General features: G+C 44.9%; 1 protein-coding gene across 5 annotated transcripts in view; it reads right to left on the bottom strand.

Annotated features, from left to right (window-relative positions):
• ccdc97 (coiled-coil domain containing 97) overlaps window positions 1-15,647 on the bottom strand; it is a 30,227-nt gene extending 14,580 nt beyond the window's left edge. The window contains exons 1-2 of one of the 5 annotated variants that reach the window (XM_073063842.1): window positions 15,625-15,647; window positions 9,581-10,099 (exon numbers count right to left, since the gene is read on the bottom strand). In XM_073063842.1, coding sequence (XP_072919943.1) covers window positions 9,581-10,091 — 511 coding nt within the window. In that variant the 5' untranslated portion in view covers window positions 10,092-10,099; window positions 15,625-15,647. Of the gene's footprint in view, window positions 1-9,580; window positions 10,100-14,413; window positions 14,701-14,745; window positions 15,157-15,624 lie in introns of those variants that run through there. The other 4 variants (XM_073063838.1, XM_073063841.1, XM_073063840.1 and 1 more) reach the window with 4 other exon arrangements.
• Between the last annotated feature and the right edge of the window lie 873 nt (window positions 15,648-16,520).

The following is a 16,520-nucleotide window of genomic DNA, read 5'->3' as shown; positions in this document are numbered from 1 at the left end:
CTGCAGAAAATGGTATTTCCCAGAGGCCAAACATTTTAATATCCATCCCCATCCCCATTTTGAAATGTCAGTCCACAGCCTCCTCTTCTGCCACGATGAGGCCAACCTCAGGGTGGAGGAGCAACTCCTCATATTCTGTCTGGGTAGCCTCCAACCTGCAGGCCTGAATATCGATTTCTCCTTCCGATACTTCTATTCCTCACTCTGGCCTCTTAGCTCTTCTCCTCACCTGCCTATCATCTCTCTCTGGTTCAACTCCTCATATCCTTTCTTCCATGGTCCACTGTCTTCTCTTATCAGATTCCTTCAAATCCACCCATCACCTCCCGGCTTCTTACTTCATTCCTTCTCCCCCATCCAGCTGACTTCACCCATCAGCTTCTAGCTTGTCCTCCTCCTCTCACCCACCTTTTTATTCTGGCATTTCCCCCCTTTCCTTTCCAGTCCTAAAGAAAGCTCTCAGCCCAAAGTATCAACTATTGATTCATTTCCATAGACACTGTCCGACCTGCTGAGTTCCTCCAGCATTTTGTGTGTGTTACTCTGACCATAGACACTGTCTGACCTGCTGAGTTCCTCCAGCATTTTGTGTGTGTTACTCTGCCCATAGACACTGTCCGACCTGCTGAGTTCCTCCAGCATTTTGTGTGTGTTACTCTGACCATAGACACTGTCTGACCTGCTGAGTTCCTCCAGCATTTTGTGTGTGTTACTCTGTCCTTAGACACTGTCTGACCTGCTGAGTATCTCCAGCATTGTGTGTGTGTTACTCTGTCCATAGACACTGTCTGACCTGCTGAGTTCCTCCAGCATTTTGTGTGTGTTACTCTGTCCACAGACACTGTCTGACCTGCTGTGTTCCCCCGGCAATTTGTGTGTGTTACTCTGTCCATAGACACTGTCTGACCTGCTGAGTTCCTCCAGCATTTTGTGTGTGTTACTCTGCCCATAGACACTGTCTGACCTGCTGAGTTCCTCCAGCATTTTGTGTGTGTTACTCTGACCATAGACACTGTCTGACCTGCTGAGTTCCTCCAGCATTTTGTGTGTGTTACTCTGTCCATAGACACTGTCTGACCTGCTGAGTTCCTCCAGCATTTTGTGTGTGTTACTCTGTCCATAGACACTGTCTGACCTGCTGAGTTCCTCCAGCATTTTGTGTGTTGTTCTGGATTTCCAGCATCTGCAGCATCCATAAGACCATAAGATAAAAGAGCCGAATTAGGACATTTGGGCGATCGAGTCTTCTCCACCATTTCATCATTTTCCCCCTCAGCCCCGAACTCCTGCTTTCTTACCGTATCCCTTTCTGCCCTGACCAATCAAGAATCTATCAACCTCTGCCTTACGTATACCAATGATCTGGCCTCTACAGTTGCCTGTGGCAACGAGTTCCCCAGATTCACCACTCTCTGGCTGAAGAAATTCCTCACCTCCGTTCTAAATGGACATCCCTCAATTCTGAGGCTGTGTCCCCTGGTCTTAGAACCCCACCCCCCCCACCATTGGAAAGATCCTCTCCACATCCACTCTATTTCGGCCTAGCAACATTCGATAAATCTCAATGAGGTCACCCCTATTCTTCTGAAGTCCCTTGTGAAGAACTTTGTAGAAAGATTAGGGAAATAATCTTTATCCTGATTGGTGGGATATAAGGGCAAGATTCTACAAGTCATAATAGTGGGAGAGGGAATCTGTGCAGAACACTGAGGAGCTTTGCAGTAAAGGTTAATTGAGAGCTAGTTTTAATACACAAATAAAGGGTTAAAAGGGAGAAAAAACGTGGCTCTAGAGCAGAGGATTCACATTTTTTATGCCATGTACCAATACCATTAAGCAAGGGGTCCGTGGACCCCAGGCTGGGAATCCCTGCTCAAGACAGAAAGCAGGATGGGTATTCAGATTTATTTTGCAGGTGTGGTCTGACTCGTGGAGTTCTGCAGCGATCTATGCTGGGATCGCTACTGTTTGCGATGTATATAACTGACCTGGATGAGAATGTGGATGGGTGGGCTAGTAAGTTTGCAGATTGGCGGTGTTGTGGATAGCATAGAAGACAAGCAGAATATAGATCAGCTGCAGATACGGGCGGAGAAATGGCAGATTGAGTTTAACCCGAACAAATGTGAAGTGTTGCTTCTTGGTAGGTCAAATGTGAAGAGACAGTACACCGTCAAGTCAAAAACTTAACAGTGTTGGTGAACAGACTCGTAGCTCCCTGTAAGCAGCTACATGGTGCTTAAGGCGGCATTTGGCAAGCCTGCCTTTATTGCATTTTAAGAGTCAGGAAGTTATGTTGCAGTTTTATAAAAACCAATTAGGCCACATCTGGAGTATTGAACACAATTCTGGTCACCCCACTGTAGAAAGGATAGCGAGGGCTTGGAGAGGGTACAGAAGAGGTTTACCAGGACGCTGCCTGGTTCAGAGGGCATGTGCTGTAATGAGAGGCTGGACAAACTTGGGTTGTTTTCTCTGGAGTGGCAGAGGCTGAGGGGAGATCTGATAGAGGCATATGAGATTATGAAAGGCATAGATAGAGTAGACGGGGAGTATTGTTTCCCAGGGTTGTAATACCTAATTCCAGAGGGCATGCTTTGAAGGTGAGGAAGGGCAGTTTCAAACGACATGAGAGGGACAAGTTGTTGTGTTTTTTTTACAAACACAGCGTGGCTGGAATGCACTAAGGTGGTGATAGAGGCAGATACATTAAAGACTTTCACGAGATGTTCAGATAGGCACATGAACGTGAGGGAAACGGAAGGATATGGACATTGTGTAGGCAGAAGGGATCAGTTGGCCATTTGATTATTTATTTAATTGCTTCGGCACAACATTGTGGGCCAAAGGGGCAGTTCCTGTGCTAGACTGATGCACGTTTAATGAACATCGAAACATGCAACAAAATGCACTGTTTAAGATAACAACCAACACACCCAAAGATGTAATGGAGGCAACCCCCAAGTATCACCACATATTCCAGTTCCAACATAACATACACGGCAGAACAACACAGAAACAGAGATGCAACACAAAATGGGCTGGATACTGTAATTCATTAATATTCGGGCATATAATGTGTTCATCACTGGGAAGGTCAACGTTTACAGCCCATTCCCATTCACCAATGAGATGCTGGTAGCAGAGCTTTGTAAAGCACTGCAAATTTTCTGATGAAAGACACCTACAATATATTAGGATGGGAATTTTTGGATTCAGACTTGGCAAGATGAAGGAACACTGAGATTAAGGAGATTAAAGATCAAGCTTGGTCACATGGACATTGAAACATAGTGAAATGTGTTGTTTGTGTCAATGACCAACACAGTCTGAGGAAGTGCTGGGCCATCTTTGCTTCCAATGCCAATATAGCATACCCACAACATACTAACCTAATATGTACGCCTTCCCCCCCCCCCCCCCATCCCCTGAATATTGAAGGAAAATGTGGTCAATTTCTAGATCCTGAGGGTCAATAAATCTGAGGATCTGTCCTGGACCCAGCATATCAATGCAGCTACAGAAAAGGCACGACAACAGATACATTTCATTAGGAGTTTGAGGAGATTTGGTATGTCACCAAAGACACTTGCAAACTTCCTCAGAGGTACTGTGGAGACAGTACCTCTCAACATCACCGCCTGGTACAGGTGGGGGTTGGGCTACTGCTCAGGATCGAAGTCAGCCGCAGGGAGTTGTAAACTTCGTCAGCTCCATCACGGAACTAACCCCCGTGGTACCCAGAACATCTTCAAGGAGCGATGCCTCAAAAAGGTGGCATCCGTCATTAAAGACCCCCATCACCCAGGTCGTGCTTTGTTATCAGGAACGAGGTACAGGAGCCTGAAACACTCACTCAACGATCCAGGAACAGCTTCTTCCTCTCTGCCATCAAATTCCTGAATGGACATTGAACCCATGAATGCTATCTCACTACTTTCTTTTTTAAAACATATACGTATAAAACAGTTTTTTAATGTATATGATACACCACAAAGCAAGTTGGCGGTCTCAAAACTTAATACCATATACTACCCTGAGATATATTTCCTTACAGGCATTCACAGAAGAAAGCACGGCAACGCCTCTACTTAGGAGTTTGCAACGATTGAGCATGACATCTAAAAGTTTGACAAACTTCTACAGATAAGTGGTGAAGAGTATATAGACTGGCTACATCATAGACTAACTGGAAACACCAATGCTCGTGAACAGAGAATCCTACAAAAAAAAAATAGCAGATATGGCCCAGTACAATACAGGTAAAGCCCTCCCAACCATTGAACGTATCTACATGAAACACTGTCGCTTGAAAGCAGCATCATGAGAGACTCCCCATCACCCAGGACATGCTCTTTTCTCACTGCTGCCAGGAAGGTGTTACAGGAGCTTCAGGATTCACACCATCAGGATCAGGAACAGTTATTACCCTCCAGCCATTAGGCTCCCGAACCAAAGGGGATAACTTCACTTGCCCCATCTCTGAATTGTTCCCACAACCAATGGACTCATTTTCAAGGACTCTTCATCTCATGTTCTCAATATTTATTCCTTATTTATTATTATTATTACATTGTTTTTGTATTTGCACAGTTTGTTGTCTTCTGCACTCTGGTTCAAGGTCCTAGTTGGCTCTTTCATTGATTCTGTTATAGTTACTATTCTATAAATTTACTGTGTACGCCCATAAGAAAATGAAGCACAGAGTTGTATATGGTTATCCACACCGGTTCAGGAGCTTGATGGTTGTGGGGTAATAACTGTTCCCGAACCTGGTGGTGTGGGACCTGAGGCTCATTGTGGTGAGTGAAGTTATCCACACTGGTTCCGGAGCCTGATGGTTGTGGGGTAATAACTGTTCCTGAACCTGGTGGTGTGGGACCTGAGGCTCATTGTGGTAAGTAAAGTTATCCACACTGGTTCAGGAGCCTGATGGTTGTGGGGTAATAACTGTTCCTGAACCTGGTGGTGTGGGACCTGAGGCTCATTGTGGTGAGTGAAGTTATCCACACTGGTTCAGGAGCCTGATGGTTGTGGGGTAATAACTGTTCCTGAACCTGGTGGTGTGGGACCTGAGGCTTCCTGTACCTCTTGCCTGATGGCAGCAAGAAGAGAGCATGGCCTAGTGATCACCAAAATCATCCTAGATTACTTGACATCCTTACATTGTAGCTCTGAGTGCTGGACCTCATATTTCATGGTGGGATGATGTCATCATCATCGTCATATACCCTGTTGTAGGACATGGGTTTTCCATCTGTCTTTTCATCTTTTCTCAATTCATGACAGTAACTGTTCCTGGCAAATTTTTCTGCAGAAGTGGTTTGCCACTGCCTTCTGAGCAGTGTGTGACTCAAGCCATTACCAAAACTCTTCAATGATTGTCTGCCTGGTGTCAGTGGTCACATAACCAGGACTTGTGATACACACCAGCTGCTCACATGGTTTCACCTGACCCTGGGGGGGGGGGGAGCCTAATCAGGTGCTTCGCTTGCCCAAGAGTGACCTGCAGGCTAGCGGAGGGAAGGAGCGCCTTACACCTCATTTGGAAGGGACGCCTCCTTCCCTCACCCATTGCTATCATGTAGCAGAATGTAAAGAACAGAGAAGATAGAACATAGGCCCTTCAGCCCATAATGTATGTACTGAACAGAATGCTGAATTATCTTCTGCCTGCATACTATCCATCTCCATTTGTGTGTCTTTCTAAAAGCCTCTTAAACACCACTTTCGTATCTGCTCACCGCACCACCCCGGCACCTGTTCCAGGGATCTAACATGCTCTAGGTAAAATGAACACTGAGGGTCATAGGGAAGTACAGCACAGAAACAGGCCCTTCGGTCCATCTAGTCTGCGCTGAAGCATTTAAATGCCCTACTCCCAGCAACCTCCACCCGGACCACAATAAACCTACCATCCATGTAAAAGTAACTACACTTACCTGCTCTATCATTAAAATGTTCCTACAACAAATGACTCTTTATCTCATTATCTCATGTTCTTGCTATTTATTTATAATTGTATTTGCAGAGTTTGGTAGATCATCCATTGATCCTGTTACAGTTAGTAATCTATTGATTTGCTGATTAAGGAAATGAATCTCAGGGTGTACGTGGTGACAAACATGTGCTCTGATAATAAAATTTACTTTCAACTTTGTCTCGAGTCTCAAGTGTAAAAGTTTTTATTAGATTGCTTTTATTAAGTAGACTTTTTCCATTTTAGTTTGAACTTGAATTCGTGTCCACCACCTGCACTGGCAGCTCGTTCCACACTCTCAGCCTCCTCTGAGTGAAGAAGTTTCCCCTCACATTCCCCTTAAACTTTTCACCTTTAACCCATGACCTCTAGTTGTATTCTCACCCAAACTCAGTGGAAAAAGCTTGTTTGCATTTACCCTCCCTATACCACTCATAATTTTGTATGCCTCCATCAAATCTCCCCTCAATCTTTGACAAAGTCCTAATCTATTCAACCTTTCCTTATATCTCTGACCCTCCAGACCCAGCAACAGCCTTGTAGATTTTCTCTGTACTCTTTCAACCTTATTTACGTCTTTCCAGTGTGTAGGTGACCAAACTACACATAATACTCCAAATTAGGCCTCACCAACTTCTTACAGAACTTCAATATTACATCACAAACTTGCCCCTCACATCTTCTTTAAACTTTCTCCATCTCATCTTAAATGGGTGTCCAACTTCCCTTTAGATCTGGAGGCAACTCGATGTGACAGAACTGAGGCAAGGCAGCGGGCTCATCGCAGACAGCGAGGAAGACGCGAGGTTCAATCAATCCAAGCGCCTAATCTCAGAAAGGGTGGATCAAGGCACGAGCTCCAGCTCCGAGCACATCGAAGCAACTGAACCTGATGCTTGGATGACTATTTAAGCACTGGGCTGAACCGGAGAAGTCAAATTCAGGCTCCAGTGCATATCGGAGCATCTGAATCCAATGTTCGGACGATGTTTTAGTCGCCAGGCCAGATTGAAAAGGTCAGGGTGTTGGGGCCCGACTGGCTCAGCATGTTGCTCTGCACTGCACCCTGCAAGGACTCTCTTTGTGAACTTTAGAATGCTATTTGCTTGTTTATTGTTCGCATGATTTGTTTTTCTTTTCCTTTGCACATTGGGCGTTCGGCAGTCTTTTTTTTCCTTCAGTGGGTTTGTTTCATGGCTGCCTTTCAGGAGACAAATCTCAAGGTTGCGTAATATACAATACACATACTTTGATAATAAATGTCCTTTGTACTGTCTAATAATTTACGTCATAAACAGATCTGCAGATGCTGGAAATCCGAGCAACACATACAGAATGCTGAAGGAACTCTGCAGGTCAGACAGTGTCTATGGTCAGAGTAACACACACAAAATGCTGGAGGAACTCAGCAGGTCAGGCAGTGTCTATGGACAGAGTAACACACACAAAATGCTGGAGGAACTCAGCAGGTCAGACAGTGTCTATGGACAGAGTGACACACACAAAATGCCGGAGGAACTCAGCAGGTCAGGCAGTGTCTATGGTCAGAGTAACACACACAAAATGCTGGAGGAACTCAACAGGTCAGACAGTGTCTATGGTCAGAGTAACACACACAAAATGCTGGAGGAACTCAGCAGGTCAGACAGTGTCTATGGACAGAGTGACACACACAAAATGCCGGAGGAACTCAGCAGGTCAGGCAGTGTCTATGGACAGAGTGACACACACAAAATGCCGGAGGAACTCAGCAGGTCAGACAGTGTCTATGGACAGAGTGACACACACAAAATGCCGGAGGAACTCAGCAGGTCAGGCAGTGTCTATGGTCAGAGTAACACACACAAAATGCTGGAGGAACTCAGCAGGTCAGACAGTGTCTATGGACAGAGTGACACACACAAAATGCCGGAGGAACTCAGCAGGTCAGGCAGTGTCTATGGACAGAGTGACACACACAAAATGCCGGAGGAACTCAGCAGGTCAGACAGTGTCTATGGACAGAGTGACACACACAAAATGCCGGAGGAACTCAGCAGGTCAGGCAGTGTCTATGGTCAGAGTAACACACACAAAATGCTGGAGGAACTCAACAGGTCAGACAGTGTCTATGGTCAGAGTAACACACACAAAATGCTGGAGGAACTCAGCAGGTCAGACAGTGTCTATGGTTAGAGTAACACACACAAAAAAAAGCTGGAGGAACTCAGCAGGCCAGACAGTGTCTATGGAAAAGAGCACAGTCTTCGTTTCAGCCCGAAACGTTATCTGTACTTTTTTCCATAGATGCTGCCTGGCCTGTTGAGTTCCTCCTGCATTTTGTGTGTTAATAATTTATATTTCTGCTCTGAGGGAAAAAAAGAATCTGACTGTCTGGGTGAGCAAATAAACAAATCTGATGCAGAGACAAAAGCAAAACACTGCAGCTGCTGGAAATCAGCAATTGAATAAAAACAAAGTTGCTGGAATTAGCAGGTCAGGCAGAAAGAGGAATAAAGAGTTAACATTTCAAATCGCTGACTTTTACACCAGAACTGGATAAAATTGGTGATAGAATAAATGTTAAATTACAAAGGAAAGGAGGGGAAGGGGCAAAGAGATCAGTTAGAAGGCAAAAGGTGATTAAATCACAGCCAACAATAAACCAGTGCAGTAACTCAGTGGACGAGCAGTATCTGTGAAGGCAAAGAGATGGTCGATGATTCAGAACAAGACCTTGGTTCAGTTTGTGTGATGCGTACTACAGCCAAATCATTCTCCGAATCTCGTCACCCACAATTAATATACAAAATTTCATGGCTTCAATGTTTCTATCGCTAATTCTATGGAGATTCTTGTTTTACGGATGTCCATGAAGAGTACGAATTTCAGGTTGTGTACATTCTCTGATATTAACATGAAACTTTGAATGATGAGGGGTAGACAGGGTAAATGCAAGTAGGCTTTACTCACGGTGGGTAGGTGAGACTAAAGGTCAAGGGTGAAAGGGGAACCTGAGGGGAGGCTTCTTCACTCAGAGGGTGGTGCGAGTGTGGAAGGAGATGCCAGAGGAAGTGGAGAATGCAGATTCGATTTCAACATTTAAGATAATTTTAGATAAGAAACACAGACGCAAGGGCCAAAGGGCCTGTGGCACTCCGGCTGTCAGTCCACAAGGGAAAACCATATCAAAATGAAGAATAACATATTACAGAGAAATATACAAAATGATGAGGTGTATAGACAGGGTAAATGCAAGCAGGCTTTTTCCACTGAGTTTGGGTGGGACTACAACTAGAGGTCATGGGTTAAAGGTGAAAGGTGAAAAGTTTAAAGGGAACGTAAAGGGAAACTTCTTCACTCACAGGGTGGTATGAGTGTGGAACGAGCTGCCATTGGAAGTGGTGGATGCGATTTGGATTGGTATGTGGATGGGAGGGGTACGGAGGTCTATGGTCAATGAGACCATATAGAACAACGGTTTGGCATGGACTAGATGGGCTGAAGGGCCTGTCGCTGTGCTGTAATGCTCCATGACTCATGCTGGGGAAGACACTGAAGAGGTTGTCAACAGCAGTCTGAAACACAGACAGAGAAACAATTCTGTATTCTGCGCATTACCTTTGATCAGCTGCTGCAGGGCCGCATATCTCTTGTTGCGGACGTTTGTTCGAGCACTTTTCTTCTTTGATGACTTCCGCACCTCGTTGCAGTAGAAAGCTACTTCATAGTTATCGGACAAGTGACCGAAGCAGACGAGGTGCTCCTCCCTGATGATCTTGTGGAACCGTTCGAGGAAGACCACAGGCTTGCAGTAGAAAAGTTCCTTGACGATGGACAGCTTCTGGTCATAGCGCAGGTCAGGCTCGTCCTTCTGCTGACTTTTGATCACAGCCTTGCTGCTAGAGATCGCGTGGAACATACTGTTCAGTGAAGCGTCCATGGCAGCTTCCTCCTGAAGATCGGTCTGCTCCTTGATTGCTGCTGCAGAGGCAGGGGCAGGGGCAGCAGGCTGATTCTGTGCTCCTACATCCTTCGGGGTGTCTCGACCCTCACTGGGAATTACCAGCATCTCTTCAACCCCAGCATTTTCTTCCTGAGTGACAGCATCTGGTGAAGAATCATCTTGCATTTGAGGACCTGTGGGTAATTTAAATTTCCTATCCATTAACCAGCTTATAAACATTTAGTTTTTAAGAAAGCAAAGTCCAAAAGAGGTAGAAAGAGTTCTGTCAGTACTGGAAATGCACTGAAAGCCAGTCACCATTTTGTGGAGGAAAGGCATTCGAAAGACTGGAATGGCCAAAACTAATCTCACTTTGGAACAGAATTCTCTGGAAATTTAGTATTTGTTTTAATTTCCCTGCTAATTTTAATCTGCCTTTCTGTACTAATTTTCTAAATCTAGCATTTCCGATATAGATGGCTGGTTTGTTACTGCCTGTTAGGGCAGCAACGAAGGTCCTCCGTCTCTGTCCTTGGCCATCTTCTCTATTGTGCCCCAGGTGTGGTTCAGGGTCCTCATTTTTGCCCCTACGGTATGGCACCAAGGTGGCATTGTTCTCCCACATTTCCTCCACCCTTCAGGGGCCCAATGAAATGCTGTTTCGATGATGGAGTTGCCATTTCCAATATAGATACGGCATAGGAGCAGTATTGGGCCACACGACCCATCTAGTCTGCTCCGCCATTCCATCATGGCTAATTTGTTATCCCTCTCAAACCCATTCTCCTGCCTTCTCCATGTAACATACATACCAAGAATCTATCCACCTCTCTTCTAAATATACCCAATGGCTCGGCCTTCACAACCATCTGTGGCAATGAGTTCCGAAGATTCACCTCTGGCTAAAGAAATTTCTCCTCATCTCAGTTCTAAAAAGATGTCCTTGTATCCAAGGGGTCCCAAGCTGGGGCTCATGGTGCCCTTTGGTCCACTGCATAAAAAAGGTTGGGAACCCCCGTCCTATTCTGAGGCTGCACTCTCTGGTCCTAGACTCCCCCCCCCCGCCCCCATTATGAGAAACATCTCATCCATATCCACTTATGCCTTTAATATTCAGCAGGTTTCAATTCAACCCCCCTCATCCTTATAAACTCTAGTGAGTGCAGGTCCAGAGCTGTCAAACCTTTCTCACACAATAACCTTTTCAACCCAAAGTCATTTTCTTGAAATTCTTCTGAAACCTCTGCAAAGTCAACATATCCTTTCTTAGATAAAGGTCAAAAATGCAAACTGACCAATGGCTGATAAACCTCAGCATTACATCTTTGCTTTCCCTCTTGAAATAAAAAAACTAACGCACGACCATAAGACACAGGAGCAGAATTAGGCCATTCAGCCCATTGTGTATGGGTTCCCATTTTATCGTGGCCGATCCCTTTTCATTCTCAACCCCATTCTGCTTTCTCCCCGTAATCTATCAGTCCCTGACTAATCAACATATCAACCTTCACCCTAAATATACTCAATGGCTTGTCCTCCACATCTGCCAGTGGCAATAAATACCACAGATTCCCCACTTTCTGGCTAAAGGAATTCCTCCTCATCTCCATCCTAAAAAGACACCCCTCTATGCTGAGGCTCTGTCCTCTGGTCTTAGACTGCTCCACCATCGGAAACATCCTCTCCACATCCACTCTATCTGTGTCCTCTGGTCCTAGACTCCCCCACTATAGGAAACATCCTCTCCACATCCACTCTATCTGTGTCCTCTGGTCCTAGACTCCCCCCACTATAGGAAACATCCTCTCCACATCCACTCTATCTGTGCCCTCCGGTCCTAGACTCCCCCACTATAGGAAACATCCTCTCCACATCCACTCTATCTGTGTCCTCTGGTCCCAGACTCCCCCACTATAGGAAACATCCTCTCCACATCCACTCTATCTGTGTCCTCTGGTCCCAGACTCCCTCACTATAGGAAACACCCTCTCCACATCCACTCTATCTGTGCCCTCTGGTCCTAGACTCCCTCACTATAGGAAACATCCTCTCCACATCCACTCTATCTGTGCCCTCTGGTCCTAGACTCCCCCCACTATAGGAAACACCCTCCCCACATCCACTCTATCTGTGTCCTCTGGTCCTAGACTCCCCCACTACAGGAAACATCCTCCCCACATCCACTCTATCTGTGTCCTCTGGTCCTAGACTCCCCCACTATAGGAAACATCCTCTCCACATCCACTCTATCAAGACCTTTCAGCATTCGGTTGGTTTCAGTGAACTCCCCCTCATTCTTCTAAATCCCAGTGAGTAGAGACGTATGATTACGCTTTCATTCCGGCATCATTTTTGTGACCCTTTGAACCCTTTCAAATATCAGCACATTCTTTCATAGATAAGGGGCCCAAAACTGCCCTCATTACTTACTGCAAGTGAGACCTCACCAAGCCTCAACATTACATCCTCGCTTTTATATTCTAGTCCTCTTGAAATGAATGCTAACATTGCATTTGACTTCCTCAACCTGCAAGTTAACCTTTAGGGATTTCTGCACAAGGACTCCCAAGTCACTTTGCACCTCAGTATTTTTGAGTTTTCTCTGTTTAGAAAACAGACTTTGCTTTTATTCCTTCTGCCAAAGTGCATGACCAGACACTTCCCTATATTGGATTCCATCTGCCATTTCTTTGCCCATCCTCCTAATCTGTCCAAGTCCTTCTGTAGCCTCTCTGCTTCCTCAACACTATCTGCCCCTCCACCTATCTTCATATCATCTGCAAACTTGTCCACAAAGCCATCAATTTCATCATCCAAATCATTGACATATAACATAAAAAGCAGTTCCATCACAGACCCCTGCGGAACACCACTAGTCATCAGCAGCCAACCAAAAAAAAGCTCCCTTTATTCCCACTCTTTGCCTCCTGCCAATCATTCAATCGTCTATCCATGTTATTATACTTCCTGTAATACAATGGCATTACAGCCTCACAAGTAGCACCTTGTCAAAGGCCTTCTGAAAATCGAACTACACAACATCCACCAATTCTCCTGTCGAGCCTACTTGTTCTTTCCTCAAAGAATTCCAACAGTTTTGTCAGGCAAGCTTTTCCTTGAAGGAGACCATGCTGACTTTGGCTATTTTTAACATGTGCCTCCAAGCCTCTGAAACCTCAACCTTAATAATGACTCTAACATCTTCCCAATCACTGAGGTCAGGCTAAATGGCCTATAATGTCCTTTCTTCTGCTTCTCCCTTCTTGAAGAGTGGTGCAATTTTCCAGTCCTCTGGGACCATGCCAGAACCTCGAGATTCTTGAAAGATCATTACTAATTCCTTCAGAATCTTTCAGCTACCTCTTTTAGAACCCTGGTCCAGGAGACTTATCTACCTTCAGACCTTCCAGCTTCCCAAGCACCTTCTCCCTTTTAATAGTAACTACATTCACTTGTGCCCCTGACCCTCTCAAACTTTCAGCATACTGCTCGTCTTCCACAGTAAAGACTGAAGCAAAATACTTAAGTTCATCCATAATTTCCTTATCTCCTATTACAATCTCCCCAGCATCATTTTCCAGCAGGTCCAATATCTACTCTCGCCTATTTTACTCTTTATCCTGTATATCTGAAAAAAAACTTTTGGTATCCTCTTTGATGTTATTGGTTGGCTTACCTTCATATTTCATCTTTTCCCTCCCTTATAGCTTCTAGTTCCCTTCTGCTGGTTTTCAAAAGCTTTCCAATCCTTTAACATCCCGCTAATTTTTGCACTATTACAAAATATGTCCTCTCTTTTGCTTCTATGGTGTATTTGACTCTCCTTGTCAGCCATGGTTGCATCATCCTGCCATTAAATGTATCTATCCTGCACTTTCCGAATTGTCCCCAGAAACTCCAGCCATAGCTGTTCTGCCATCATCCTTACTAGTATCCCCCTTCCTATCAGCTTTGGCCAGCTCCTCTCTCATGCCTCCGTAATTCTCATGTCTCCACTGTAATACCTACTGATAGATATAATTTCAGCTTCTCCTTCTCAAACTGCAAGGTGAATGTTTTCATATTATGAATACTTGTCTCTTATGGGTTCCTTTACCTTAAACGCCATAATCAAATCCAGTGCATTAACACACAATCTAGAACAGCCTTTCCCCTACCTAGCTCAACCACAAGCTGCTCTAAAAGGCCATCTCATTGGCATTCTACAAATTCTCTCTCTTGGGATTCAGCACTAACCTGATTTTCCCAAACTACTTGCATAGTAGTGAAATCCCCCATGATTACCACAACATTACCCTTTTGACGTGCACTTCTATCTCCCGTTGCAGTTTGTAGCCCACATCCTGGCTACTGTTCAGAGGCCTATATATGACTCCCATCAGGGTCCTTTTACTCTTGCAGTTTCTGAACTCTACCCACAAAGATTCTACATCTTCTGATGCCATGGCGCCTCTCTAAGTATTTGATTCCCTTTTTAACCAACAAAGCCACCCACCACCTCTGCTCACCTGCCTGTCCTTTCAGCACCATGCCTATCATTGGATGTTAAGCTCCCAACTGTGATCTTCTTTCAGCCACGACTCAGGGATGCCCACAACGGATAATAAACGTTGTATTTGGCAGTAAGTCCAGATTCCATCAAACTGTTTTATTCGGGTTAGAGGAATTAACTAAACTTCAGGGAAAACAGTACAAGATATCTCGTAGTAATTTAACCTCGGGAATGTGGAATAGTTACAGAAAGCGCAGCGGAGCTTAGCGATTCGGCCGTGAGCCGAGGCCTCGACGATGTTTCTAGGCCGCGCCCCTCATCCCCGCCGAACATTACCCAGGACTTTACCTTCCGCAAGGTTCACACAATCTTTCCCGTCCATCGCCTCATATCTTATACACCGCTGGTTTCCATTTTGCTCCAAATAATAATTCAAGCAAAAGCGTTTTAATCCAAAAGTTCATAATCCGGGATCTGAAGCTCTACGGACAATTTCCGATCATCAAAGATTCCTCCCGCGGGAGGGCAAATGGCCGCTGTTAAGTTCCGACCTCCAAGCAGATCCTTCTAAAATAAATCTCAATTAAGAAATTAAAAACAAATCCTTAACCGGGATTTATGTTTAAAGGATTGTAACATCTGTTGTTTGACAACCTGTACAATTTCGCAATTGGCACATTTTCTGTCTTAAAGAAAACGATCCTGTTCTTTTTGTTGAAAGATATTAGAGGCTGTGCACGGAAGGAAGCCATTTGCTCGTGTTATATCCATAACGACGAAAAAAAGCTTCGTGACTGCCCCTCTTTCCCCAGCGCTAGTTTGTGCTCCATGCTCAAGATTTGACTGTCTATCCATCTCTGTACCCCGAGTGCATAGTATGAATAGATAGTCAGAATATTTTCTACAGAATGGTGGTGTCCAGAGCTAGAGGACACAGTTTTAAGGTGGGAGCAGAGATAAAAATGCCGCCCCCTTTTCCCCCTTATCCCATCTTTGTTGCCACAGTAATTAAATAGACTTTTAAATTATTGTTTTCACCTCCCTCTTATCCAAAGGCACCACTATATGTACATGCTTGATTTTAAGTGATTGCTTGGTTAGAATGTCTGCCACCTCATTTCCTTTAACCCCAACGTGGGTAGGAATGTATACACACGCCTGCACCCTGCAGCCTTAACAGACATTGTCCAATCTCAAGAAGAATGTCTGGCCTACAATTTGAAATACCTGTGTTAATAGGTGTCAAACCCGAGAATGACTCAGAGACGTACTTCTTTGATCCATTCCAATGCTGAAATAATAGCAACCATCTCAGACGTGAATACTAACACTTAGATAATCTTTTCTCAATAATCACCTGAAACTTTGGAACATAAACAGGAACACCTGAATGGTCTGTCATTGGATCTTTTGAGACAGCTGTATAGTTATGCAAGAATCCAAAACATCTGCTTTGCATATATTGCTGAACAGGGGGAGGGGTGCGTGTGTGTAAGTAAAACCCCTTCTACCTATCATGTCTCAGCTTCTCACTTCATCCCCACCCCACTCACCCATCCACCTTCCCCTCATCTAATTTCACCTATCATTTGTAGTCTCTTTCCCCCCCCCCACCTTATTTTGGCTCCATCTCCCCTTCCTTTCAGTCCTGATGAAGATTCAGAGCCCCCAACGTTGACTGTTTATTTCTCTCCATAGGAGCTGCCTGACCTAAGCTCCTCCAGCATTTTGTATGTAGTTTTGAATTTCCAACACCTGCTCTTGTGTTATCGTATTATTTCTGTTGTCGGTGCTGCTTGCGGTATTCCGCTGAACACTGTTGGCGCAGGAATGTGTGGCGATGCTCACAGGCTGCCTCCAGGTTGTGTTGGCTGTTCGTATTCACAATCCCCTGACCTCGCTCTTCCCTCATCCTTTTACACTCACGTGTTTTCATTCTCTCCATCTCTCTCTCTCCTTTCTCTTTCAGAAAGCATTCTCTGAAGATACCAAATCACTACCCTTTATATAATATCTCTCCACCTCCCACTTCAAGAGAAACAACAATATAAGCAACGCACACAGCAGGCCAGGCAGCATCTAGGAAAAGAGTCCTGTCGGGGTTTCGGGCCGGACTGAGAGAG

Source organism: Hemitrygon akajei, chromosome 12 (genome assembly GCF_048418815.1).
Source record: "Hemitrygon akajei chromosome 12, sHemAka1.3, whole genome shotgun sequence".
NCBI lineage: Eukaryota > Metazoa > Chordata > Chondrichthyes > Myliobatiformes > Dasyatidae > Hemitrygon > Hemitrygon akajei.
Note: the sequence above shows the minus strand (reverse complement) of the source record. Positions and strands in the feature narration are given on the sequence as shown.